Source organism: Nerophis ophidion, linkage group LG03 (genome assembly GCF_033978795.1).
Source record: "Nerophis ophidion isolate RoL-2023_Sa linkage group LG03, RoL_Noph_v1.0, whole genome shotgun sequence".
NCBI classification, from domain to species: Eukaryota; Metazoa; Chordata; class Actinopteri; order Syngnathiformes; family Syngnathidae; genus Nerophis; species Nerophis ophidion.
In genome coordinates, this window is record NC_084613.1 from 24,525,480 (window position 1) to 24,553,306 (window position 27,827).

Consider the following 27,827-nt stretch of genomic DNA (forward strand, 5'->3'; position numbering starts at 1 on the left):
CGGAACGCGTCTTTACCTTGCTTTATTTTTATGAGTTTAATTGATAATAGTCCATGCCATAAACTATTTAGGTAACTTTTGAAAAATGTTAAATGAATTGGTGCCAAAAATATACCCCATTAATTGAATACCTTCGAAATAATAATATTGCTAGTATTTTTTTATTTCCATGTTGGATAAAACTGTCAAAAGACAGTAAAGAGTTGTAATTTTTCACAGGGTTATGCTCATTTGGAGATTATAAAGCCAAAAATTACAAAGTCATGAAACTGTGAGTCACTGTTATTTGAGGCCGATGTGACTTATCCTATCCTCAAAATAGAATCATGGAAAAATGTCAGTTTTTTCTGGTTGGTGCGAAAATGTGTTGAAAATGCAATTTACTGATTGTCCAGGTTTCCCTCTGGACAAAGCCGTGGAATACGCCAAGCTCAGGAATCCACTACTCCTCAACGATCTCAACATGCAGTATTTCATCCAGGACAGGTACACACATGAACAGGTGAACTCTTGTGGAAAAAGATTATTTTATTGTATGATTGTTGTCTTAGGAGGGAAGTGTACCGCATCCTCCAAGAAGAAGGTATTGACCTACCTCGCTATGGTGTGCTCAACCGAGACCCCGACAACCCTGAAGGTCCCTTGTGTTCGATCTTCATAGACAAAATGGAGTTCAATGAAATCACTGCACTTGACTTTACAGTAGCCCAATCTTGTTTCAGAGTGCAACCTGGTGGAAGGGGAAGACCACGTGGAGGTTAACGGTGAGGTTTTCCCCAAACCCTTTGTGGAGAAGCCAGTGTGCGCCGAGGACCACAATGTCTACATCTACTACCCGACGTCTGCAGGTGGTGGCAGCCAGAGGCTTTTTAGAAAGGTAACGAAACTTCAGGTTTTTGTTTTTTCCCTGGTGCATCAGTTGCATTTTTCATAAAGCCTATGAAAGCTGGGACTTTCCCACCTTTTTTGCGATGGGATGAATATTGTCTACTGAATTCGTCTTGCCCTCAGATATACTATCAGACTTCCCGCCATATTGTTTCGAAGGCAATAGTCTGTGTAAAAGAGACCACTGTTACCAGACATAAGACCACTATCTCAAACATAATGATAGGAAGTGCGCTGGAACGGAATGAAGTTGTTTATCGGTTTTTGTTTGTTTATCCGCTTCCTCGCTACTTCAAGATTGGCAGTCGAAGCAGCGTGTACTCCCCAGAGACCAGCGTCCGGAAGACGGGATCTTACATCTACGAGGAGTTCATGCCTACAGACGGTACAGACGTGAAGGTACTGAGTACATACAGTACAGTGTTGTTGGTGAGTTTTGAAGGTTTTTGATGTCCAGAGGCCGTCGTCTGTTCCACAGGTGTACACAGTGGGTCCTGACTACGCTCATGCTGAGGCCCGAAAGTCGCCTGCCCTCGATGGGAAGGTGGAGCGGGACAGCGAAGGGAAAGAAATCCGATACCCGGTCATGCTAACCGCCATGGAGAAACTAGTGGCTCGCAAGGTCTGCCTGGCTTTCAAGGTGAACAATAGACATTTATCTAATATCCTTGTTTCCACCAAGTAGCACTGAGACTTTATTGCCATTTATTGTCTACTTTGACTCCACGCGACTTCAGCAAACAGTGTGCGGATTCGACCTTCTCCGGGCCAACGGCCACTCGTTTGTCTGCGACGTCAACGGCTTCAGCTTCGTCAAGAACTCCATGAAGTACTACGACGACTGTGCCAAGGTGTTGGGGTAAGCGTCTTCTCTAAACCGAGAAGGAGGAAGCGTTCAAATGGCTTGCAGTCGACAGGAATGTCCTCCCAAAACCTTAATTCAAGCAACTTCAAATTACTGGTGGCATTTAGATCTGTTTATATTTCCGAGCCCAACCCCATTACAGCGCCTTATATCAAAGACCCTTGGCTGATTTTTCTGCCTGCAAGCAACCGCATTGTAATTCATGCAGACGTCAGGACAGCTCTTTGGGATACCCGCTGACAGCTTTGCGGCTTTAGCTGGCATGTGATTTATCATGCTATCCTTCCAGGCACTCTCGTAAATTTGACTGGCAGGACATGCTCTGTGCTGGAAATGGCAGCCGGCATGCGTGTTAAAAGAATTCCTCAGGTGCTTAACAATCCCACGAGTTCTTGGATTAATTTCTTGGCGACAAAACATAGAAAAGAGTTGTGTGCAAATTGGATTAGTGCTAAAGTGGCCAGCTGAAAACCGTCTTGCATGAGTGACATGTGAATTTAAAGTTGTGTTTTGTTTGTCTCTCCAGGAACATGGTGATGAGAGAGTTAGCCCCCCAGTTCCACATTCCCTGGTCCATCCCAATGGAGGCTGAAGACATCCCCATCGTGCCAACAACCTCAGGAACCATGTATGTAAAAACATGCTTAGGTAATGGGGAAATATTCACATTTAATATTTATTCAAAACATTTTTGGAGGATACGATTACGCACCGGGGTTAGTGCGTGTGCCTCACAATAAGAAGGTCCTGGGTTCAATCCCAGGCTCGGGTTCTTTCTGTGTGGAGTTTGCATGTTCTCCCAGTGACTGCGTGGGTTCTCACCGGGAACTCCGGCTTCCTCCCACCTCCAAAAACATGCACCTGGGGATAGGTTGATTGGCAAAACTAAATTGGCCCTATTGTGTGAATGTTGTCTGTCTATCTGTGTTGGCCCTGCGATGAGGTGGCGACTTGTCCAGAAGGCGGGAACGCCTTCTGCCCGAATTCAATTGAGATAGGCTCCAGCACCCGCCGTGACCCCAAGAGGGACAAGCGGTAGAAAATGGATGGATTGATGGATGGATACATAAACTGAAAATAATAAATGGAAAAAAATAAAATTATATTTTTGACAGTAATTTTAACTATTTATTTCTTACATGGGACAATGCACATTAATGAACATAGAAATGGATTTGTGCCAAATTCTACCTAGAAGCTAATGTCCCATCTGTAGTTCCTGGGAGGAAATGGTAAATACAACACAGTCTATTAATACTAGACAACAAAAACAATACAACAAAATACCGTACAGGACATGACCTAAAAGTAGCAATAGTAGGTTGCTGCATTAGCTTTAGACAGGCCATTGTAAACTGCAGTTAAAGTGTAAAGGACAGACTGTAGTGCTAAAGTACAATTGCGCTGATTTATTGCATATGTTCAGGAAGATGAACATTGCCCTTGGCCTAGATTATTAAAGTGCTACTTTTATTACACATTGCACAACCTTAGCATTAATTATACATGTATATATATATATATATATATATATATATATATATATATATATATATATATATATATATATATATATATATATATATATATATATATATATATGTATATGTATATATATATATGTATATATATATATGTATATGTATATATATATATGTATATATATATATGTATATGTATATATATATGTATATAAATATATGTATATATATATATGTATATATATATATATATGTATATATATATATGTATATATATAAATACACACTTAGGGCAATGTTTCTCTTCCTGTTAAAGCACACTCATGAATATATATGTATATATATATATATATATATATATATATAAGCACACTCATGAATATATATATATTCATGAGTGTGCTTTAACAGGAAGAGGAACATTGCCTTAATGTTCCTTAATGTGTGTGTATGTATATATATATATGTATATATATATATATATATATATATATATATATATATATTTGGAGACTTGTGTATGCATGTGCATGTTAAATTAATATATATATATATATATATATATATATATATGTATATATATATATATATATATGTATAGGGATTTTTGGAAAAAATATTTAAGATTGAATTTTGTGTACCTCAAAGATTCTTCATCGTCACTTTTGCCATACATTCCGTAGTCACTATACTTATATTTTCATTTTTTTTATTACATTTTTTATTTTATTTTACTCTTTTCTTTTAGCAAATATTTCAAAATATTGGACATAAAACACTGTTTTTGGAATATTTCTTCTTATTTAATTATCTCCTGATAGTTTACCTTGAAATATAGAGGTTAAATGCAGTACATGTTCATGTATACATGTACAGTACATCAATCAGTCAATCAATTAAATAATAGCTATAAATCACAAGTGCATCAAAGGGCTTACACTGTGCATGTATGTGTATTGCATATATTACACTTTGTACACTATCTAAAATAAGAATTAAACATACAGCAGCATATGACTTTCCCCAACATCACAACTTTTTTCCCCAATCAATTTCTTGAGCTCAATTTAGATTTCTCTGTAAATATACTGCTTGTTCATAATATCTTCTGACCATGTTCTTTGCTCAAGAAAAGCAGTAAGCACATGAGCTACACACACACGGTGATGTCTGTGAGTTCTTTGATGTAAAATTACAAATTTAACCAAGTTATTCTGCCTCGATTAATCTCATTTCCTGATAATGTAGGATGGAACTGCGCTGCGTTATCGCCATCATTCGCCATGGAGACCGGACACCAAAGCAAAAAATGAAAATGGAGGTCCGACATCCTCTGTATGTATTTGATGGTTTCAATATTGTTTACATCTACAGTAAACAGAAAGCTGCCCGTATGCAATTTGTCCACCACCGGGTTGTTTTTGTTGTGTCACAGATTCTTTGAGCTGTTTGAGAAGTGCGGAGGTTATAAGTCGGGAAAGCTCAAGCTGAAAAAACCAAAACAGCTGCAGGTAGGCTGCACTTGACTTGACAGCTGTTTCTAATGCTGTGCTTGCCATGTTTAGATACATTCGAGAGACAAAATATTGACCCTGATTGAATTCCATGGTGGTCAAATTTCAAAGCAAATGTTCCCATAGGAAATAATACCAATTTTGTTCAAGGGCCAAATTACGTCCATCCTAAAACGTTACCTAACTCTGTAGACGATGTTGTATTTTACATAATCAACTATCAATGAACTGTAAAGAGAAGTTAACCACTACATAATAAAATGTAAATAAAGTATTTCTTCTGATATGTTTGTTAGCTTAACACAAGAGAGAGGATGTAGTAGTAGTACTAATAGTGTGTAAACTGTTCTCATTTCAAAGCAAATATTCCCATAGGAAATAATGGAAAATAGAAATATTGTGTTCCAGGGTCAAACTGTGGCCCTCCTAAAGTATTTACCAACTGTACACAAAATGTTTAAAATTGCATTTTGCTCTAATACCAAGTATACAGAGACTTTTACCGCTGTATAATACCACTAAAATAATATCAAATTACTCACTTCTGAAGACGCGTTTGGGAGGAACCTTGAACGCTTTTACGGTGTAATACCGTCACCTCGTGGCGTTTTATATGTACTGCTGGAATTGTACGTCTATGTGTATACTTAGTCATGATAAAATAGATTTATTCTCGTAACTGACAGTGTCCATTCTGGTTCTATGGTTACCATCACATTTTTGTCCAATCACGTCCTTACCTTGTGTACTTACATAGGTATGTATTTACCCTGCAGCCTTTGGTTTTGTGACAAAAATATCAGATGAATGCTTGACCAACGGCACTTAAATGCGCACAGAGGGTTTGTTTTTTTTGTTGTTTTTTTATTTTTGATAATTTTTGGTCCAGACTGCAGGACCAAACCGAAAAGTGTGACCACTTATTGAGATAATATTGTAACTTTCCAGGAGGTGCTGGATATCGCTCGCCTGCTGTTGCTTGAACTCGGCCAACACAACGACTGCGAGATTGAGGAGAAGAAGTCCAAACTGGAGCAACTTAAAACCGTCTTGGAGATGTGAGAAGCCCCGCCTCTCCTACAAACACACACACACTTTACTCATTTGTGCTGTCATTCAATCACTCTGGTCCATCCACTGTTCTCCATCTTCCATCTTTATTAGTCTCTAACCATCTTCTCTTCCTTCCTCTGCCTGCCCTCCCATTCCTCCTTCTCTCTCTCCACAAGGGAATCCAGCTTGATTGACACTCAGTACGCATCATTTCCGTTTTCATTCTTTATCCCACTTTTAGCGTGCTAAATATTAGAAACCTGCCTGCATGCTCCCGCTGATGTTCCCCAGCTCCTCTTTGAACATCGTTCTCTTCCAGAAGTGCACTCTGAACTACTTCTTTAATACTTTGCATAACCTCAATTAACAGCCGTTCATCTTCTTTTAACACAACACACACACAAAACCAGTGGCACACGTTGATGTGTGTAAAATCAGTCGTGTGCAGTGCATGTGGTCCTCATCACGTATGACTCTAAATCTGCTAATATGTCATATTTGGTCTAGTCAAACAGCAGCTTTGGCATCATTATCAACTTGGTAACATTTGGATGGTCTAAATGTGCAGAAGATAATCAAGGTAATGACGCATTGCGTAAAGGTTTACTGTACAAGTGAGGTTGGCGATAGACACTCTTACTTCAGTGTCATGTGCACGCCTAACAAAGAAAGCACTTACATGTTTCAAATGCAGTGAATTAGTACACAGACTTGTATCCCCATACCATACATTATTTAACCATATGAAGTAGCGGTGTCAAAAAAAAAAAAGATTTTCAGAATAACCGGCATTCTTATTTGTTACGATTCTTAATCAATGAAAAACAATCAAAAATCCCTCTTCTTTTTTATTTATTTATTTTTTTTAATCTGTCCTGTCCAGCCATTCAGACCAATCATTATCTTGATGTAGATGCCATATTTGCTGTACAGACTTGCTTTATTACATTTTTGGGTAGAATTTTATTACACAAACCCAGTTTTCTTTTAAGTAATAAATACATGTATATATTTTATGGCGGAATGAAGTTAATCATAGAACTGGCATTCAATGTTAATAAAAAAAAGTATGGGTTTGGATCATGAATCAATTCTGAATCCCCAAAAATCGAATCGAATCGTGTGGTGCCTAGGGATGGGAATTCATAAGATTTTACTAGTTACAATTCCACTTTTGATTCTTCTTACAATTCGGTTCTTTAACGGTTCTCTTCTCGATTCTTATTTGAAGAAAAACAAAGAGAAAAAAGGGTGGATTACCATCCATTTTGTTTAGTTGAGAGGTAACATGACCTTACAAAGCCTACAGTGAGGTTTTCTAGAAGCACATAAGTGGTGTAGAAGAAAAACAATAACTTTTTTGGAAATAAATATAAGAAATGTTTATTTTTCTGTAGAATTTAATCATGTGCAAATTAGACAAGAACATAACATTTACTAACATGTGATATTAACTTATTACATGCAAAGTGGTTATAATTTAAATGATTATGGCTTACAGTTTATGAAAACTTTGAATTATAAATCTCAGAAAATGTAAGGTTTTGATAACTGTAAGCCATGATGATCAAAATTATAACAAATACAGGTAATTTTCATGTAATGAGTTAATATCACAGATAAGCTTCCCATTTGAAGTTAAACTGCTAACATTAATGGACTTTTACACCATATTGTAATTTTATTAGTTTCACCTGTATAATATAATGACTGACAAAAAATCTGGTTGCAGGAAATCATAACTTTTCTCTGACCACAATTGAACATTCACCTACCAAAAATGCAAACTTTTGACCACAAACTTGGTGGCTGCTCAGTAACATTCATCTAGCGTTAGACGTGATAGGAGGTGTTAGTTAGTACCTTTTTTTCAGATGACGTGCTGGCGGTACTGCTGCTGGAATAACGGAGCGATTCAAAACGCAACTTTCATTTATAACTATTGTATGCTGTCTGTTTAAATATTTCAGCATACTGCTCGCATGTCGTCCTCTTGATGAACTCGCAGCCTTTTAATTATTACAAGTAGCATTGTTGTTATCTTTTCTTTTCAAATGTAGTCAACTAAAGAGTGTTTGTTGCACCAGGGCTCCGCAATTTGGAGATCGGAAGTCACTAAGCAACATCATCCCCACCTGGAAGGATAGATAAAAGAACCGTTTGAATTGATAGATGGGAACCGGCTCTGAAAAAGAACCGGTTTTCAATTCCTATCCCTAGTGGTGGCCAAAGATTCCCAGCCCTAATATTAAGAACTTTACTGTTTTTGATCCAAAACGCCTATTATTTATAAAAGTCCTCTGACCCAGACCTGCCAACATGCATTTTGAATACACTCATACTCTTTGTTCCTGTCAACCTTGTTTAATTTTTATGCCCATGCAATTACGAGCTTGTTTGTCTTTTTACGCTCCTGTTTTCTAGGCCTAGCATGTTGTGCACTTCCAAAAAAGTTTGTAGTTCTGTTTGTAGTACACTTTTTTCCTGTGTGTATACGACTCTTGCAGAAATTTTGGATCAACAGCTGCAAAAATAGTGACTGATTGCAGCTAGTTGTATCTCTAGCAGTACTTTGCTCACAACAAAGGAAGCTAACAAGATAAATCGTCGGCAAGTTGCGGTTGTTCAGAGTTCATGTCACTTGCTCAACCTAAACGAAGCACTTTGAAAGCTGTGTTGTCCAAAGTGCTGCCCGGGGCTCTTTTTTATTTTTACATTTTATTTTTAAAATGCAAATGAAAAAATATCTTATAAGCAGAGAATTATGCTTAATGTAAAGAGAAAAAACCAAAGTGTTGATGGTAATTACTAGGGATAGTTACCGAATTCGGTACTTTAAAAGGCACCGACCGAATTTGGTAGTGTCGATTCACGGTAAGTCAAACATTGCTATTTTTTAATACCTTTGTTGCACGTGACATCACGTCTGGTTGCAGACTAAACACCGGCTCAAGGAAACAATCACTCAAGCAGCACCAGGGACGGACTCAGCCAAACTCCCTTTAAAGGGGAACTGCACTTTTTTTGTAATTTTGCTTATCAGTCACAATCCTTATGTGAAACAGACACTCATGTTTTTCTTTTTCTAATGCATTCTAAAAAGTAAATAAATGCGATCAAATGTCCGGTGGAGCCTATGTGAGTTGCTCTTTAACGCGCTTAAAAACCTCCAAACACCTCCATTAAGGTTTTATATACATGCTTTAAGTACATATGTAATGTAGTGACAGGCATATTAATAAAAAAATTTAATATTTGCGTATTTTGCTCATTTTAAGCATTTGGCAGTGCATTAATATCACAAACACATCACCATGTTCGCTTTTTCCTTCAACAACGTCATTGATTACTACTCACTGCGGATTTTGTGAGAGCCATCTGATTCTGGTTTGTCAACTAATGGGATGTATATATATTTTAATTTAGATGAAGAATGGCTCATAATCTTCGCAAAAAATAAAGTAGTTGAACCAAGAATCTTTTTGTGTCTTTCTCACCATATCTGGGTCTAAATTGGCGGTGTAGATGACCTCCCATTGTAAGCTGACTTTTATTTATGTTTTTAGTTAAAATGCCTACAAAAATACATCTATCTTATTGTCTTTTATAATGATTTTGAATGATTGTCAAATTCTAAATAAAAGTGCAGTTCCCCTTTAAGTAATGTTGCAAGTACGCTTGGTAGAAAACGCTCATACGTAAAGCAAAGCTCCACTCTTCCAAAATGTGATAGCTTGATGCTACTATTAAGATTAGTGATTTTACATGCCGATTTTAACACCTCGAATTAAGAAAACTACAACTAAGATAAATGTTTCAATCAAAGAGCTATACTTACAGCATAAACACTTCGTAGAGCGCAACATAAAACATTTAGTTTAATGGAAAAAGCTAATTCAGATAGGCTATAAGAAGATCCCCTGCTGACTTCCCTATGGACTGGACTTTCACATTGTTAACCGTATCCACTCGGCATCCATTGCACCGGTCGGGGTCGACATCTACGGTTTCTCATTGTTCCCATTGGGTTGAGTTTTTTTCTTGCCCGAATTTGGGATCAAATCCAAGAATGTCGTTGTGGTTTGTGAAGCCCTTTGAGGCATCGCTATACAGTATTATAATATATATTACGATAAATGATATAATATGATATACAGTACTATAATATATATTATGATAAATGATATAATATGATATACAATACTGGAAATTGCAACTGTATTGCAAATTAGACTCAAATGTAAAAATAAATAAGACAACATAATTGGACAGCACAGTTATCATGATCAGCTATTTTTAAATGTTACCATAAAAAATAAAATGTTATTATCAAACAATTAACATTTATTAACACACACAAAAGTGCCGAAAAATGGTACCGTTAAGTACCGGTGTCAATTACCAGATACAAGTGAATCGGTATTGCATCCGTTCAAACGTGAATGGTACCCATCCAGAGTAATTACTAATAATAACACAAAACTCTGTGTTTAAATACAGTGGGGCAAAAAAGTATTTAGTCAGCCATCGATTGTGCAAGTTCTCCCACTTATAATGATGACAGAGGTCTGTAATTTTCATCGTAGGTACACTTCAACTGTGAGAGACAGAATGTGAAAAAAATCCAGGAATTCACATTGTAGGAATTTTAAATAATTCATTTTTAAATTATGGTGGAAAATAAGTATTTGGTCACTTCATACAAGGAAGATCTCTGGCTCTCACAGACCTGTAACTTCTTCTTTAAGAAGTTCTTCTGTCCTCCACTCGTTACCTGTATTAATGAAACCTGTTTGAACTCGTTATCTGTATAAAAGACACTTGTCCACAGCCTCAAACAGTCAGACTCCAAACTGCACTCTGGCCAAGCCCAAAGAGCTGTCGAAGGACACCAGGAAAAAAATTGTAGACCTGCACCAGACTGGGAAAAGTGAATCTACAATAGGCAAGCAGCTTGGTGTGAAAAAATCAACTGTGGGAGCAATTATCAGAAAATGGAAGACATACAAGACCACTGATAATCTCCCTCGATCTGGGGCTCCACGCAAGATCTCATCCTGTGGGGTCGAAATGATCATGAGAACAGTGAGCAAAAATCCCAGAACCACACGGGGGGGGCCTGGTGAATGACCTGCAGAGAGCTGGGACCAAAGTAACAAAGGTTACCATCAGTAACACACTACGCCGACAGGGAATCAAATCCTGCAGTGCCAGACGTGTCCCCCTGCTTAAGCCAGTGCATTTCCAGGCCCGCCTGAAGTTTGCCAGAGAGCACATGGATGATACAGCAGAGGATTGGGAGAATGCCGTGTGGTCAGATGAAACCAAAATAGAACTTTTTGGTATAAACTCAACTTGTCGTGTTTGTAGGAAGAAAAATACTGAGTTGCAACCCAAGAACACCATACTTACTGTGAAGCATCTTGCTTTGGGGCTGTTTTTCTGCTAAGGGGACAGGACGATTGATCCGTGTTAAGGAAAGAATGAATGAGGCCATGTATCGTGAGATTTTGAGCCAAAACCTCCTTCAATCAGTGAGAGCTTTGAATGATTGACCAAATACTTATTTTCCACCATAATTTACAAATACATTCTTTAAAATTCCTACAATGTGAATTCCTGGATTTTTTTTTCACATTCTGCCTCTCACAGTTGAAGGTTACCTATGATGAAAATTACAGACCTCTGTCATCATTTTAAAACCTGCACAATCGGTGGCTGACTAAATACTTTTTTGCCCAACTGTATGTATATTTTTTTATTTAGCCTTTTCACGACTTTACAAAACACAGATGAAGTTATGAAAGTGAACCCCCGCGTTCTTTAATTTTTATGCATGCAACTCTTGCTGGATAAAGTTTGGACCCCTTTTACGTCAAAGATGTAGTGTCCGGGGGGTTGTAGTCATTCCATTTCTTCAAGGTTGACAGGTCTGCATCACAATAGACCATTGTACTGCGCTACACTTCAAAGACCATAACAACACACTTCACTCACAATGGGGTTGACTCACAATAGTTGACTATTCGACGATTAAATTCGGAAAACTATAAACATCGTAGTCGAGTCTTTGTACATTGAAGGACACGGGGCCCATTGTGATGTGTCAGCTTGCCATGCCCGAGACCCTATTGGAAGTTGCCGGAAATTGCACCCGCACCCCCCCTTGGTCTTGAGAAATAGTTTTTACCAGTTTGCTTGGGCAGGGGGCCTCCCTCACTGCTCGCCTCTGGCAAAGCTAGTAATAATCCTTTCACAGGTTTACCTTGTCACTTTGCCAAAGCCAAAGCCACCCCCAGCAGGGACGATCCGAAGACCTTACTAAACCATCCAATCACTACCGTGGGGCATTATAACTCAGTTGGTAGAGTGGCCGTGCCAGGAACCAGGTTCGATCCCAGCTTTTGCCATTCTAGTCACTGCCGTTGTGTCCTTGGGCAAGACACTTTACCCACCTGCTCCCAGTGCCACCTACACATGTTTAAATGTAACTTAGATATTGGGTTTTACTATGTAAAGCGCTTTAAGTCACTAGAGAAAATGCGCTATATAAATATGATTCACTTCACTCCACTACCGTGGCGTGATTATTTTGTTTACCTGAGTTTTTTAGGTTTCAAAAAATGAGATCAGTTTATTTGTTAGACTTGGTCTTTCTTCACAAAAAAATTGTGCATCAGAGATTACGGGCAAAACCTAGTGAATGAGACTTTACAACAAAATCTTTAGCCAAGGACAACATTAATGTACATTATACTGTTCTACATTATACACTACATTATGTGATACATTACACTACAATGCTGGTGAAGCTGTGCACTACTTAATGTGACTGGAATGCTTCTTGTAGTATTAGATCCAATCAGATTAGTTTTAACTACATGTATTGTGTATGTTTGTCTGTTGTATGTGCATATCATATGGTCTGTTGCCTGCCTCTCTCTGCTTGTGTATGTGGATGTGCGCATGTGTGTGTGTATTTGTTCCCACTAGGTACGGTCACTTCTCAGGTATCAACAGGAAAGTCCAGTTGACGTACTTACGAAATGGACAACCCAAAGCCTCCAGTGAGGAGGAAGGTAACCTGCAACATTTTAATGCAAACAATTATCGATTTATGTTTTATGTACGACGCCAATGCTTTTCAGATGATTTTTTTCTTCAAATTGTGCCCATCATTCTAATACAAACCTTGTTACCAGTTGTACGCATGTGTATAAATAAAGGTCCTTGTAATTCATAATTTGCCACAAAGAAACCTTGTACTCTCTGATTTTGAGTGGAAACACCCTGAACTCTGCCCTCAGAAGATAAATACAGTGGAACCTCAATTTACGAACCCCTGTATTTTCCAACTTTTCAATTTACAAGCTTTTAGATTGAGCCAAATATGCCTCAGTGTGCGAACCATGTCTCGGTATACAAACACTTTATCCAGTCAGGGTGCAGCATTTTTGGGGAGGTGATGGAACCCTCCATGACATTTGCAGCCAGGACACTCAAGAGTCACTTCTCAGTGCTTCAGCGTGTGCCTTTTGTCTGTATTTTCCACTTTTGACAATTTTTTTCCCATTTTGCTAAACCAGTATGAGCTTCAAAAAGACCATCATGGAAATCAATGTGGGGTTACAAAAAGCCTATTTGAGAGGACTACATTAATGACACTCACAAGTACAGAAGAATCATCGAAGTTGGTTTTGTACCACAGCAAGTTTAAATTTTTATGAGACTGGACTTTTCTGGAAAAATATGCCAAAGTAGACTTATTTCACAGCAGATCAGAAGAGCTACTCTTATTTAGCAGCGTGTTTTTTAAGGCACACATACACACACACACAGGGCCCCTTTCCCTCTGCACCCCGCTCTCCCTCTGTCTGCTCCTTCCTTTTTTTTATCATCTCCTCCTTGCCAATGTTAAATGTAAGTGGATTTTACTTTTTTTAAATGTTTATTATTGTAGCAATATGGTTGGTAAACTGAAGGATTTTTGTGATTTCCGATTGTGTGGGCATAATAGTGACTTTTGTGTGTGTATGTGTGTGCGTGTTGGCAGAGCAGCGCATATAGATGACAGCCGTTTTTGGTTGTTTTGGCTTGTTTAGAGATAGTTGATTCATCACCCCCTTGTTATGTTTGTTTAATGTACAGTACTGTATAACACTTTATATTGTGTTCAAAGTGTACAAAGCTTCACTAAAGTATGAACTTTTGTCGAGTCTGGAGCCCATTATTCATATTGACATTGTTTCTTATGGAGAAATTTCCATCACTATGCAAACTTTTCTATTTACAAACCCTATTCAGGAACTAATTAAATTTGTAAATCGAGGTTCCACTGTAATTGATAAAAAAAACAAAACATTTTTTTTTTATGTGATTGTGTTTGCGTCTTTTTTAGAGCTGTTTTGTGCTTTTTCAGTTAGATCGTGCAGGTAGGCCCGTGAATGATGTGCCTAGAGAATGTCTGATATTTGGGTTAAAAAACAAGTCCTATTTGAATTAATTAAATGGAAACGGGACAATAATTCCCGCGTACAGTATTAAATAAATCAATTCAACATCAGGGGATTAAATCTTGGATGTCCTCTGACAAGAAAACATTTGTACATTTTATATTCATAGACATTTTCTGACATGTTTGTTTATATTGCATCTGACATGCACAGTAAAGTGAAGCATAAGCACTGCAAAACTTTACAAGGTTTTCTGGACGAGTCCACGCATAAGGTAGCGAAAACCTTTTTCTGAGGTTTTGTCAACTTTACTGTTAATTGCAAATAAGTGTTCACATCACGCACACTATGTCAGCAAATATTTTATTATTTAGTGTAAACAAGTATGAGGCAAAAATGTAAACTTGTGAATGTTTGTTTGTTGTTCAGACTGTAAGAGGGAGGGTCCGTCCCTGCTGCTGGTCCTAAAGTGGGGCGGTGAGCTAACGCCCGCTGGTCGGGTTCAGGCTGAGGAGCTAGGCCGGGCCTTTCGCTGCATGTACCCTGGAGGTCAAGGTACAACACACACTCAATCTTTACATAAATGTACTCACTATTTTCTTGTACCAATCTGTAAAGTATTTTCTTTAGTAATTCAACAATAATAACTATCACACAAAGATGGGTTAAAAACAGTTTTTATTTTAAAGACTTTGGATTCTGTTTTTGAAATGATAAACCCGATTTTAAGGGCCTGAGTGGGGGAAGTTGAACAGCAAACTGTATAGCATACGGTATATCTATATACTATATTTTTTTCCCAAGTTTTCAAGATCAATAATAAAAAACATTTACACTCAGGGTGGAGCGGCGCCCTATATTCGCATCAGTAATAGCTTTCAAAAACTTCAAAAGTATTAAAACAATTACATACAATTTGTCATTTTGGTGCAGGTTTTGGTAAAGTGTAGATCAGTGATCAAATGTGCTTGTCAAAAGTGACCTTCAATCACAGAGCAAATATTTTTTGGAAAAGGGCCCTTTAGGGTTTCCCCCAGATTGCCAATATACCTGGCGTGGTGAATGAGATGTCATCATATAATCTGCATGATTGGTGCTGATGCGTATATATTTTTTTAAAGGATAAAAAAATACTATATGTACAATAAAAAACAAATCTGTGTTATTATTAAATAATTTTAACAGATAGTTATTCTTGGACGGCGTGGTGGAGTGGCCGTGCGCAAGCCAAGGATCCCTGGTTAAATCCCCACCTAGTACCAACCTCGTCACGTCCGTTGTGTCCTTGAGCAAGATACTTCACCCTTGCTCCTGATGGCTGCTGGTTAGTGCCTTCCATGGCAGCTCCCTCCATCAGTGTGTGAATGTGTGTGTGAATGGGTAAATGTGGTAGTGTCAAAGCGCTTTGAGTACCTTGAAGGTAGAAAAGCGCTATACAAGTACAACCCATTTATCATTTTATAATATCGTTTTGCCCTTTTTTTTATTGCTGCTACTTAGTGCACAATGTAACACAACCTGCACTTTGAGAATTTTTCAAGTTTCTGTAGACTTCCCCAATCCTTTTTAGTGACCTATTTTCTATTAAAAACGACAAGCAACAAATCTAGCATCTTTTTCCGGTGTTGTTGTAGACTGTACTTGTGTTTAAAAACTCTTCTGTAGCTCGGTGTCTGTGACAAACAGCGAAAGCTGCAGTAAGCCTGACATCACACTTGTTTGGCACTGCTGCTGCAACTGTATTTTCTCTTTTTGATAGAGCGCCACTGTCGTCTTAATTTTTTCACATTTTGTAGATCGATGTCTGCGTATATATCCCAGGTATATTAAAGTACATCCACATCGCTGATATGATGCCTTCGCTCCAGACAATTGTCTTGCCTATGTCGTCACTCAACATAACATCCAGTTTCAGCGTTCTAAGTATTTTTTTGGTGCCCTAGTTTTCAGTCAATAGTGCGTAAATAATAGGCTACATGTCCATTTTTACATTATATTACATAAATTTGATTTAACATAAACCCCCCCCCCCTCATATTCAAGGTGAGGCAGCTTTTATTTTGCTCTGGCGATGCGGCACGATCAATTACATGTAGGGGAAACCACTATCAGGCATGCCCGGTTAACATTTAGTTTCCACGCTTCACTACTTTTTTATTCCTTCTTTATGTTTTCCATTAATAGTTTCTCTCTACCGTGTAACATTTTGCGTATCAACCATCCATTTTCTACTGCTTTTCCCTCAGTGCATGTCAAACACACAAAGGCAACACAATCTTGTCATTGTCTGTCCACCTTCTTTCTTCCTTCTTCTCTTCTTCCCCACAAGTGTTGCCTATTAACTGTGCTCTTCTTTTCCTCACCGGTCTGTTTGCGTTGTGTAAACTACTAGCTGGTAGCCAGCAGGCCCTTGGCTGCGAGTCCCCTATTGAGTTTGGTAAGGGTGATCCAAGGTTGAATTGCTCTTCCTCGCTCATCGTCTGTCCACTAATAGGTTTCCTGTCATGATTTAGACTTCATTTCACCTAGAGATTGCTGTGGATTGTTGTTGCTCTGAGAGAGGTTCTTGTTTTACTTAATTGCAGCTGATTATCTCACACTAATTGCACCAATGCACCTAAAAATTGTTGCACCTCTACTTTACACAGAAATATTTTGTAAATGTTTATACCTTAATTGTTTCCAAATGGTGTCTGTAACACGGCAGTAAAACGGCTGATCAGACATAACAAAAGTCAACGTCATGGATCCACTATAGCTGCAGAAGCTCGCTCTCTTATTCGCTAAACACACTCAATAATTCCATGTTGACGCTTGATGAATTTACGAAAATAAAACAATATGCTATTTTCAGGTAATAATACTAACAAAGGCACTCGTAAACATGTTGGCATATTAGCAAATGCTAACAACGCTAACTTGATTACATTACGATAGCACGTACAAATAAGCATGAAAACACTCCTACAGAAATCACACATGGGATGGTTTAGTGAGTAAGAATTGTTTTACTAAAACTTACAAAGTTGTTAGGAGTGATGAATGAAAAATCCATACAAGTAGAAACGCTATAGGCAGGTAGAAGACGGAACGGCATCTAGCACTTGTATTTTTGGATTCAAGCTCAGGTTAAACAGAAGGGTAATGAAGGACTGCCGCACCTGCAGTGAGCGAACTCGTCCAAAAGATGGCGCCATAGCACAAACAATGACACACCTATTCAGTGTCTTTGCCTGTTTTGTTTTTTTTAACTATTTGCATTATGGCCGTCAGCGCAGAAAAATCCATAAATTAGCTGCACCGTTTTATAAGCCGCAGGGTGAAAACAGTACGAAAAATGTAGGGTTGTATAGTCTGGAATTTAGGGTACCTCCCACTGCTGTAATAGAATTACTTCATACACGTCATGCAAAAAAATATGGACACTCCAAGCTGTTTTAATTTTTGGCGCCCCCTAGGTTATTGATATCAGATAGTAAAATCCTGATTTACGAACTTATTTGGTTCTTGAGCAGGGTTTGTAAATCAAAAAGTGAATTTTGTAAAGCAAATTTGTCTATTAGAAACACTGTAAATATGAACACTTGGTTCCAGCCATTTAGTCAAGATTTGTACACTTTGAACACAATAAAAAGTGCTTTACAGTACTGTATAGCTAAAAAACATAACAAGGGGTGATAAATCAACTATCTATTTAATAATAAGCCAAAACCACAACAACAACTGTCCTGCCAACATGCACACAGACACACAGAAGTTGCTTTGGTGCCCTCACAAATGATCAGAAATAACAAAAATCCCTACCTTAAACAACCATATTGCCCTTATAATTAACATTTTTAAGAGTAAAATCAAAAAAAAAAAAAGATTTTTCAGAGTAAAATCCACTCCTCTCTGAGTTGCCACCTCACCGTGGTAGAGGAGTTTGCGTGTCCCAATGATCCTAGGAGCTATGTTGTCCGGGGGCTTTAAGCCCCCTGGTAGGGTCTCCCAAGGCAAACTGGTCCTAGGTGAGGGACCAGACAAAGAGCAGCTCGAAAACCTCTATGAAAAGTAAAAACAAAGGACACAGATTTCCCTCGCCCGGACGCGGGTCACCGGGGCCCCCCTCTGGAGCCAGGCCCGGAGGTGGGGCACGATGGCGAGCGCCTGGTGGCCGGGCCTGTACCCATGGGGCCCGGCCGGGCACAGCCCGAAGAGGCAACGTGGGTCCCCCCTCCAATGGGCTCACCACCCATAGCAGGGGCCATAGAGGTCGGGTGCAATGTGAGCTGGGCGGCAGCCGAAGGCAGGGCACTTGGCGGTCCGATCCTCGGCTACATAAGCTCGCTCTTGGGACGTGGAACGTCACCTCACTGGGGGGAAAGGAGCCTGAGCTAGTGCGCGAAGTAAAGAAATTCCGGCTGGATGTAGTCGGACTCACTTTGACGCACAGCAAGGGCTCTGGAACCACTTCTCTTGAAAGGGGCTGGACTCTCTTTCACTCTGGCGTTGCCGGCAGTGAGAGGCGACGGGCTGGGGTGGCAATTCTCGTTGCCCCCCGGCTCAAAGCCTGCACGTTGGAGTCCAACCCAGTGGACGAAAGGGTAGCCTTCCTCCGCCTTCGGGTGGGGGGACGGGTCCTGACTGTTGTTTGCGCTTACGCACCAAACAACAGTTCAGAGTACCCACCCTTTTTGGGTACACTCGAGAGAGTACTGGAGAGTGCTCCCTCGGGTGATTCCCTTGTTCTGCTGGGGGACTTCAACGCTCATGTTGGTAACGACAGTGAAACCTGGAGAGGCGTGATTGGGAAGAATGCCCGCCCGGTTCTGAACCCGAGTGGTGTTTTGTTATTGGACTTCTGTGCTCGTCACAGTTTGTCCATAACAAACTCCATGTTCAAACATAAGGGTGTCCATATGTGCACTTGGCACCAGGACACCCAAGGCCGCAGTTCCATGATCGACTTTGTAGTTGTGTCATCGGATTTGCGGCTTCATGTTTTGGACACTCGTGTAAAGAAAGGGGCGGAGCTTTCTACCGATCACCACCTGGTGGTGAGTTGGCTGCGATGGTGGGGGAGGATGCCGGACAGACCTGGCAGGCCCAAACGCATTTTGAGGGTTTGTTGGGAACGTCTGTCAGAGTCTCCTGTCAGAGAAATTTTCAATTCCCACCTCCGGGAGAACTTTGAACATGTCACGAGGGAGGTGCTGGACATTGAGTCCGAGTGGACCATGTTCTGCACCTCTATTGTCGAGGCGGCTGATCGGAGCTGTGGCCGCAAGGTAGTTGGTGCTTGTCGTGGCGGTAATCCTAGAACCCGGTGGTGGACACCAGCGGTGAGGGATGCCGTCAAGCTGAAGAAGGAGTCCTATCGGGTTCTTTTGGCTCATAGGACTCAGAGGCAGTTGACAGGTACCGACAGGCCAAGCGGTGTGCAACTTCAGCGGTCGCAGAGGCAAAAACTCGGACATGGGAAGAGTTTGGGGAAGCCATGGAAAACGACTTCCGGATGGCTTCGAAGCGATTCTGGACCACCGTCCGCCGCCTCAGGAAGGGGAAGCAGTGCACTGTCAACACCGTGTTATGCTGACCTCAACTGCGGATGTTGTGGATATGTGGAAGGAATACTTCGAAGACCTCCTCAATCCCACCAACACGTCTTCCTATGAGGAAGCAGTGCCTGGGGAATCTGTGGTGGACTCCTATTTCTGGGGCTGAGGTTGCTGAGGTAGTTAAAAAGCTCCTCGGTGGCAAGGCTCCAGGGGTGGATGAGACCCGTCCAGAGTTCCTTAAGGCTCTGGATGCTGTGGGGCTGTCTTGGTTGACAAGACTCTGCAGCATCGAGTGGACATCGGGGGCGGTACCTCTGGATTGGCAGACCGGGGTGGTAGTCCCTCTCTTTAAGAAGGGGGACCGGAGGGTGTGTTCCAACTATCGTGGGATCGCACTCCTCAGCCTTCCCGGTAAGGTTTATTCAGGTGTACTGGAGAGGAGGCTACGCCGGATAGTCGAACCTCGGATTCAGGAGGAACAGTGTGGTTTTCGTCCTGGTCGTGGAACTGTGAACCAGCTCTATACTCTCGGCAGGGTTCTTGAGGGTGCATAGGAGTTTGCCCAACCAGTCTACATGTGCTTTGTGGACTTGGAGAAGGCATTCGACCGTGTCCCTCGGGAAGTCCTGTGGGGAGTGCTCAGAGAGTAAGGGGTATCGGACTGTCTTATTGTGGCAGTCCGACCCCTGTACGATCAGTGTCAGAGCTTGGTCCGCATTGCTGGCAGTAAGTCGGACACGTTTCCAGTGAGGGTTGGACTCCGCCAAGGCTGCCCTTCCCCCGCGACCCGACCTCGGATAAGCGGAAGAAGATGGATGGAAGAGTAAAATCCACCCCAAGTACATTAACATCGCCAAGGGAGCAGCTTACAAGAGGAGGGAAAAAAGCAGACAAATGAGAAGAATAGAGGGGGCCGAGGGGAGGGGTCGTGTGTGTTTTTGCCGCTGAAGAAGAGGTAATAGTCTTTCGCTGAGAACTAAGTCCGCTTCAGCATCTATTTCCAGAAAAGTCTGTTCTCATCTCAGTTAAAAACTTGCTTTGGTACAAAGCTTCAATAACACCAAGCACGAAATGGCTGCTAGCAGGTCACATAATTTATAAATAAAGCATTCGTACACAGAGACATGATTCACACACGAAAGCATATATGGTGCGATCCAAAAGTCTGTAAAACAAACAGTTGGCAAACAGAATGAGTTCCTAAATCAAGATTCCACTGTAATTGTATTTCTACAATGTACCGCGGGCCATCAAAAAACTAACCGTGGCCCGTACTTTGGACACCCTTGAATTAGACAAATGTGCAATGATTTATGGACAATTAGTTTTTAAGTCCTGTTTGTTTTGCTCAAATGCTTGACCTGAGCAGGTCATCCGAAGTTGTTCATAATCCACATGTGCTGGCTTCTCTAATTTGGGTGTTTGTATTTGTTCATTTCCACTTCATCGTAAACGTGCTTTTTCAGCAAGCATTCTAACCAAGGCACTTGAAGTGAAAGTGGTGCAGCACCTTCTCATGTTGTTGACATGTCTTGATTTTTTACTTCATTGCATTGTGTGACGTTTACCTTCAGGCGACTACGCTGGCTTCCCCGGCTGCGGCCTTCTGCGCCTGCACAGCACTTACCGCCACGACCTGAAGATCTATGCCTCCGATGAAGGCCGAGTGCAGATGACAGCAGCGGCTTTTGCCAAGGTCATTGAACGTGACGCACAAATCGCACCTCTATAAAAGCGACAGCTGAACGCCAGCCGGTGATTGTGTCCCTACAGGGCCTTCTTGCACTGGAGGGCGAGCTGACTCCTATCCTGGTTCAGATGGTGAAGAGCGCCAACATGAATGGACTGCTGGACAGTGATAGCGACTCACTGACTGACTGTCAGCAGAAAGTGAAGGCCCGTTTGCATGAGATCATGCAGACAGACATGGAGTTCTCCCAGGATGACTATCAGAGGGTGATTTGTTGTCCTCTTATTGTTGGAATTGAAGGTGATCAATTAATCTCTATTTCATGCTGGATCACAGCTGGCCCCAACTGGAAGCCCATCATTGGTCAACTCCATGAAAATCATACAGAACCCGGTCAAGACTTGTGACAAGGTGTACACCCTTATCCAGAATCTCACTTCCCAAATTAGGAAACGACTGGAGGACCCCAAGTCTTCAGGTAAAGACCAACACTGACTGACATCTGAGCATTTAAAACAAAAGTACATTTCGGTTCACTCATTCTGGGTCCACTGAACACCTCAAGCACTAAGGTTTGGCTAGTTCAATGCTTCTTAATATTTCTTTGTCAAGCCCTCCCTTGGGGGACCAATTTTTTTTCACGCCTCTCAAAAATTATCATGCCCACCCCACTATATAAGAAGTACTGGTCGAATGATTATAACACTTTGAGGCAGTCATTCTCAAACTGTGGGTACATGGGTTACATCTTGTGGTACGCTAACACAGTTGTTCTCAAATGGGGGTACGCGTACCCCTGGGGGTACTTGAAGGTATGCCAAGGGCTACGTGAGATTTTTTTTTAAATATTCTAAAAATAGCAAAAATTCAAAAATCCTTTATAAATATATTTTTTGAATAATACTTCAACAAAATGTGAATGTAAGTTCATAAACTGTAAAAAGAAATGCAACAATGCAATATTCAGTGTTGACAGCTAGATTTTTTTGTGGACATGTTCCATAAATATTGATGTTAAATATTTATTTTTTTGTGAAGAAATGTTTAGAATTAAGTTCATGAATCCAGATGGATCTCTATTACAATCCCCAAAGAGGGCACTTTAAGTACCCGGGCGGTATAGTTCTGGTGGCCGTGCCAGCAACTTGAGGGTTCCTTGTTCGATCCCTGTTTCTGCCACCCTAGTTAATGCTGTTGTGTCCTTAGGTAAGACACTTTACCCACCTGCTCCCAGTGCCACCCACAGTGGTTTAAATGTAACTTAGATAATGGGGGGTTGCCCAGATATGCGGTCCTCTCCAAGGTTTCTCATAGTCACTGTCACCGACGTCCCACTGCGGTGCGTTTTTCCTTGCCTTTATGTGGGCTCTGTACCGAGGATATCGTTGTGGTTTGTGCAGCCCTTTGAGACACTTGTGATTTAGGGTTATATAAATAAACATTGATAGATTGATTTCACAACGTAAAGTGCTTTGAGTCACTAGAGAAAAGCGCTATGTAAATAACATTCACTTCACTCCGTCTATGTGTAAAAATCTGTATTTATAATTGAATCACTTGTTTATTTTTTAACAAGTTTTTAGTTATTCTTATATCTTATTTTCCAAATAGTTCAAGTAAGACCACTACAAAAGAGCAATATTTGACATGGTGCTGTATTTTACTTCTTCATCAATTTTTTTCACCAAAAATGCTTTGCTCTGATTAAGGGGTACTTGAATTAAAAAAAATGTTCACAAGGGGTACATCACTGAAAAAAGGTTGAGAACCACTGCACTAACAAATCACTAGATTAAAGTAAAGTTTTTTATTTTCCTGTATACAAACTCGGAGCAGCAATGTGGAACAGGGGTTAGTGCGTGTGCCTGACAATAAGAAGATCCTGAATTTGATCCCTGCGCTCGGGGTCTTTCTACTTGGAGTTTGCATATTCTCCTTGTGACTGTGTGGGTTCTCTCCGGGTATTTCCACCTCTGAAGTCATCCACCTGGGGATAGGTTGATTGGCAACACTAAATTGGCCCTAGTGTATAAATGTGAGTGTTAATGGTGTTTGTCTATCTGTGTTGGCCCTGTGATGAGGTGGAGACTTGTCCTGGGTGTACCCCGCCTTCCACCAGAATGTAACTGGGATAGGCTACAGCCCCCCCCCCCCCCCCCCCCCCGCGACCCGGAGACAGACAAGCGGTAGAAAATGAATGGATGGATGGATTTATTCAAACAGTATTACTGTTGAACCTTGTGCAATGTTACAGTGCCAAATATATTGAATATACTTGTTTAATAAAATCTCTGCCTTGTTATCATGAATACTTAGGCCTATTTCGCTGCTGTGTTTGAATGTTGGCCATTATGGTGATACTTGGAGAGCCAAGTGTTTTCTGAGGTGGTACTTGGTGGAAAAAAAAACCTTAAGAACCACTGCTTTAAAGGGTATCTGTATTTCATCACTTTTACGACACGATAAAGCCGTCTAATGTTATTTTCACAACTAAGGCATTGGGAATTGCCTGTGACTTTAATGTAATATAGCTTTCATAACTAAAGTGGAGGATAAAAGTCCTCTGGGTAGGTCATCCATCGGTCCGTTTTCTACCGCTTGTCCCTTACGGAGTGGCGGGGGATGCTGGAGCCTATCCCAGCTGTACTCGGGCGAAAGGCAGGGTACACCCTGGACAAGTTGCCACCTCATCACAGGGCCAAAACAGATAGAAAAAAACAAGCATTCACACTCCCATTCACATTTTCTATCACGCCCCCTATAGGAGACAAAAAAATGTTCACACACCCCCTAAATTGAAATCCAAACGAAACCCTGACAATATGTATTTACAAACCCTGTTTCCATATGAGTTGGGAACTTGTGTTAGATGTAAATATTAACGGAATACAATGACTTGCAAATCATGTTCAACCCATATTCAGTTAAATATGCTATAAAGACAACATATTTGATGTTCAAACTGATAAACTTTTTTTTTTTTTGCAAATAATCATTAACTTTAGAATTTGATGCCAGCAACACGTGACAAAGAAGTTGGGAAAAGTGGCAATAAATACTGATAAAGTTGAGGAATGCTCATCAAACACTTATATGAAACATCCCACAGGTGTGCAGGCTAATTGGGAACAGTTAGGTGCCATGATTGGGTATAAAAGCAGCTTCCATGAAATGCTAAGTGATTCACAAACAAGGATAGGGTGAGGGTCACCACTTTGTAAGCAAATTGTCGAACAGTTTTAGAACAACATTTCTCAACGAGCTTTTGCAAGGAATTTAAGGATTTTACCATCTACGGTCCGTAAAATCATCAAAAAGTTAAGAGAATCTGGAGAAATTACTGCACGTAAGCGATGATATTACGGACTTTTGATCCCTCAGGCGGTACTGCATCAAAAAGCCACATCAGTGTGTAAAGGATATCACCACATGGGCTCAGGAACACTTCATAAAACCACTGTCAGTAACTACAGTTGGTCGCTACATCTGTAAGTGCAAGTTAAAACTCTACTATGCAAAGCCAAACCCCTTTATCAACAATATCCTGAAACGCCGCCGGCTTAGCGGGTCCCGAGCTCACCTAAGATGGACTGATACAAAGTGGAAAGGTGTTCTGTGGTCTGACGAGTCCATATTTCAAATTATATTTGGAAACAGAGGACGTGGTGTCCTCCAGAACAAAGAGGATAATAACCATTCGGATTGTTATAGGGGCAAAGTTCAAAAGCCAGCATCTGTGATGGTATGGGGGTGTATTAGTGCCCAAGGCATGGGTAACTTACACATCTGTGAAGGCACCATTAATGCTGAAAGTCCATACAGGTTTTGGAGCAACATATGTTGTCATCCAAGCAACGTTATCATGGACGCCCCTGCTTATTTCAGCAAGACAAGTGCTACAACAGCATGGCTTAATAAACAAAGGGTGCGGGTACTTTCCTGGCCCGCCTGCAGTCCAGACCTGTCTCCCATCGAAAATATGTGGGACATTATGAAGCGTAAAATATGACATCGCAGACCCCGGACTGTTGAACGCATGAAGCTCTACATAAAACAAGAATGGGAAAGAATTCCACTTTCAAAGCTTCCACAATTAGTTTCCTCAGTTCCCAAATGTTTGAGTGTTGATAAAAGAAAAGGTGATGTAACACAGTGGTGAACATGTCCTTTCCCAACTACTTTGTCACGTGTTGCAGCCATGAAATTCTAAGTTAATTATTATTTGCAAAAAAAAATAAAGTTTGAGTTTGAACATCAAATATCTTGTCTTTGTAGTGCATTCAATTGAATATGGGTTGAAAAGGATTTGCAAATCATTGTATTCCGTTTATATTTACATCTAACACAATTTCCCAACTCATATGGAAACGGGGTTTGTATATCAACTGAAGGGTTGTTTATGTATACTCGGCCATATTTCTTAACTGAGCTTGTTGATTAATTTAAGCAGTGCTGCCACCTACTAGCTTGAAGCCGGTGCATTATTCAAGAATGAAAAAAAACGCCAATACGGGGAAGTCTCTTACCAAAGACTTTTACTGGATGCGTAATGGCTGCTGAATGGCGTCGCCACCGAACGTCTCTGCCATCCACCGTTGGCCAATCGTCACTGTCATTTGATGCGCATTGTTGCGCCTCCGCCATGCTGTGAAATAGCACAGACTTTTATGAGTTCTCCTGAATAAGGGCAGTTGTACTAAAGCGAACCACCAACAGTTCAATCCGTCCTTTCAGGGGAGCAGAAGCAAATAAACTCTGTGATGCCATTGGAGATAACGGCTGCTGACCAGCAACACTTTTATTTTCTTTGTAGTCAGCAAAAACACAACAGTAACAACAACGCTGATGCGCGTTGTACATACACGTTGTACACACACACACATCTCATTCCATTCTCGCTAACCACTCCCCTATTTCCCTACTTTGACATAGGCCCCCATATAGTGGTCCATATGCCTGTAATATGATTCCTTAATGTTGGATCTCCAGAATCAGCATGTTCTTGTCTTTTTGTGTCAAAGAAAGTGAAATTACGTCTGAAAACCTTTGACAAGTTAATTTAATGTCCGTACGATGCGCCATGAAGACGAAGTATTTTATTTTGAAAGTAAACCTGATATATTATTTTGTGTTCGTGCATGAATTCCTGTCCCACACAGCTGTATTTTAGCTAAATGGATCAGTAGTAGTACGCTGTGTAGTAGTATGTAGTGTTGCGACAGTGGGCAAATCAAGAAGCTCTGCGTATATACGTATAGCGGATGGCTGTGGAATGCGGAACAAATCAGCAGGTGGTGCAAACTGACACATTGACCTGAATGGAAATGAAAAGAGTCCGTCGCTATGGTGGCGTCATTCCACTTGGAGTGGGAATCTGAGGTTGGTCATCTTACCTCACCGTGGCCCCGAAAGCTGCCCTAATAGACAAGCTTACGCCCAGGGGCCCCACCCAATCAGGGGCCCCTGATTTTGACAATGGAATGCAATGATTGGTGTTCCTAGCTGTCAGTCAAAAACAGCTCATTCAGTTTTGTCTAGCAATTGTGTACTCCCAAGCGGGGCTCGAACCGACGTTGCCTGTGTGAAAGACCAGCATACTTCTGGTTCCATCCATCCATCTTCAACCGCTTATCCGGAATCAGGTTGCGGGACAACAGCTCCAGCAGAGACCCCCAGACTTCCCTCTCCAGAGCAACATTAGCAACTTCCTCCTGAGGGATCCCGAAGCGTTCCCAGGCCAGATAGGAGATGTAATCCCCCCATCTGGTCCTTGGCCTGCCGCGGGGTCTCCTCCCAGTGGGACGTGCAACGAGGACCTCCCTAAGGAGATGCTCGTGAGGCATTCGCACGAGATGCCCGAACCACCTAAGCTGGCTCCTTTCCAAGCAAAGGAGCAGCGGCTCTACTCCGAGTCTCTCTCGGGTGATTGAACTTCTCACCCTATCTCTAAGGGAGATGTCAGCCAGCCTTCTGAGAAAACTCATTTCGGCCGCTTGTATCCACGATCTTACTCTTTCGGTCATGACCCACATTTCATGACCATAGGTGAGAGTTGGAATGTAGATAGCTCGGTAGACCGAGAGCTTTGCCTTCTGGCTCAACTGTCGTTTGATCACAACAGTGCGGTTGAGAGACTGCAATACTGCCCCAGCTGCTCCGATTCTCCGGCTGATTTCCTTCTCCACCTTTCTCTCACTCGTGAACAAGACCCCAAGATACTTAAACTCCTCCACCTGGGACAGACTCTCGTTCTCTACCTGGACTGTACAAACCATCGGTTTCCGGCTGAGAACCATGGCCTCAGATTTGGAGATGCTGATCCTCATTCCAGCCGCTGAACACT

General features: G+C 41.0%; 1 protein-coding gene across 11 annotated transcripts in view; it reads left to right on the forward strand.

Moving 5' to 3' along the window:
* The window catches only part of ppip5k1b (diphosphoinositol pentakisphosphate kinase 1b), an 84,621-nt gene that overhangs the window by 23,872 nt on the left and 32,922 nt on the right, over positions 1–27,827 (forward strand). For 8 of the 11 annotated variants that reach the window (XR_009806066.1, XM_061894651.1, XM_061894657.1 and 5 more), the window contains exons 4-19: positions 396–486; positions 552–637; positions 723–877; positions 1,186–1,287; positions 1,367–1,528; positions 1,626–1,747; positions 2,280–2,381; positions 4,483–4,569; positions 4,670–4,745; positions 5,697–5,806; positions 5,978–6,001; positions 12,795–12,880; positions 14,684–14,809; positions 21,369–21,490; positions 21,568–21,750; positions 21,821–21,962. Coding sequence is in view for 10 of the 11 variants with exons in the window: in XM_061894651.1 (XP_061750635.1) it covers positions 396–486; positions 552–637; positions 723–877; positions 1,186–1,287; positions 1,367–1,528; positions 1,626–1,747; positions 2,280–2,381; positions 4,483–4,569; positions 4,670–4,745; positions 5,697–5,806; positions 5,978–6,001; positions 12,795–12,880; positions 14,684–14,809; positions 21,369–21,490; positions 21,568–21,750; positions 21,821–21,962 (1,776 nt within the window). In the remaining variant the exon portion in view is untranslated. The remainder of the gene's footprint in view (positions 1–395; positions 487–551; positions 638–722; positions 878–1,185; positions 1,288–1,366; positions 1,529–1,625; positions 1,748–2,279; positions 2,382–4,482; positions 4,570–4,669; positions 4,746–5,696; positions 5,807–5,977; positions 6,002–12,794; positions 12,881–14,683; positions 14,810–21,368; positions 21,491–21,567; positions 21,751–21,820; positions 21,963–27,827) is intronic. The other 3 variants (XM_061894654.1, XM_061894656.1, XM_061894661.1) reach the window with 1 other exon arrangement.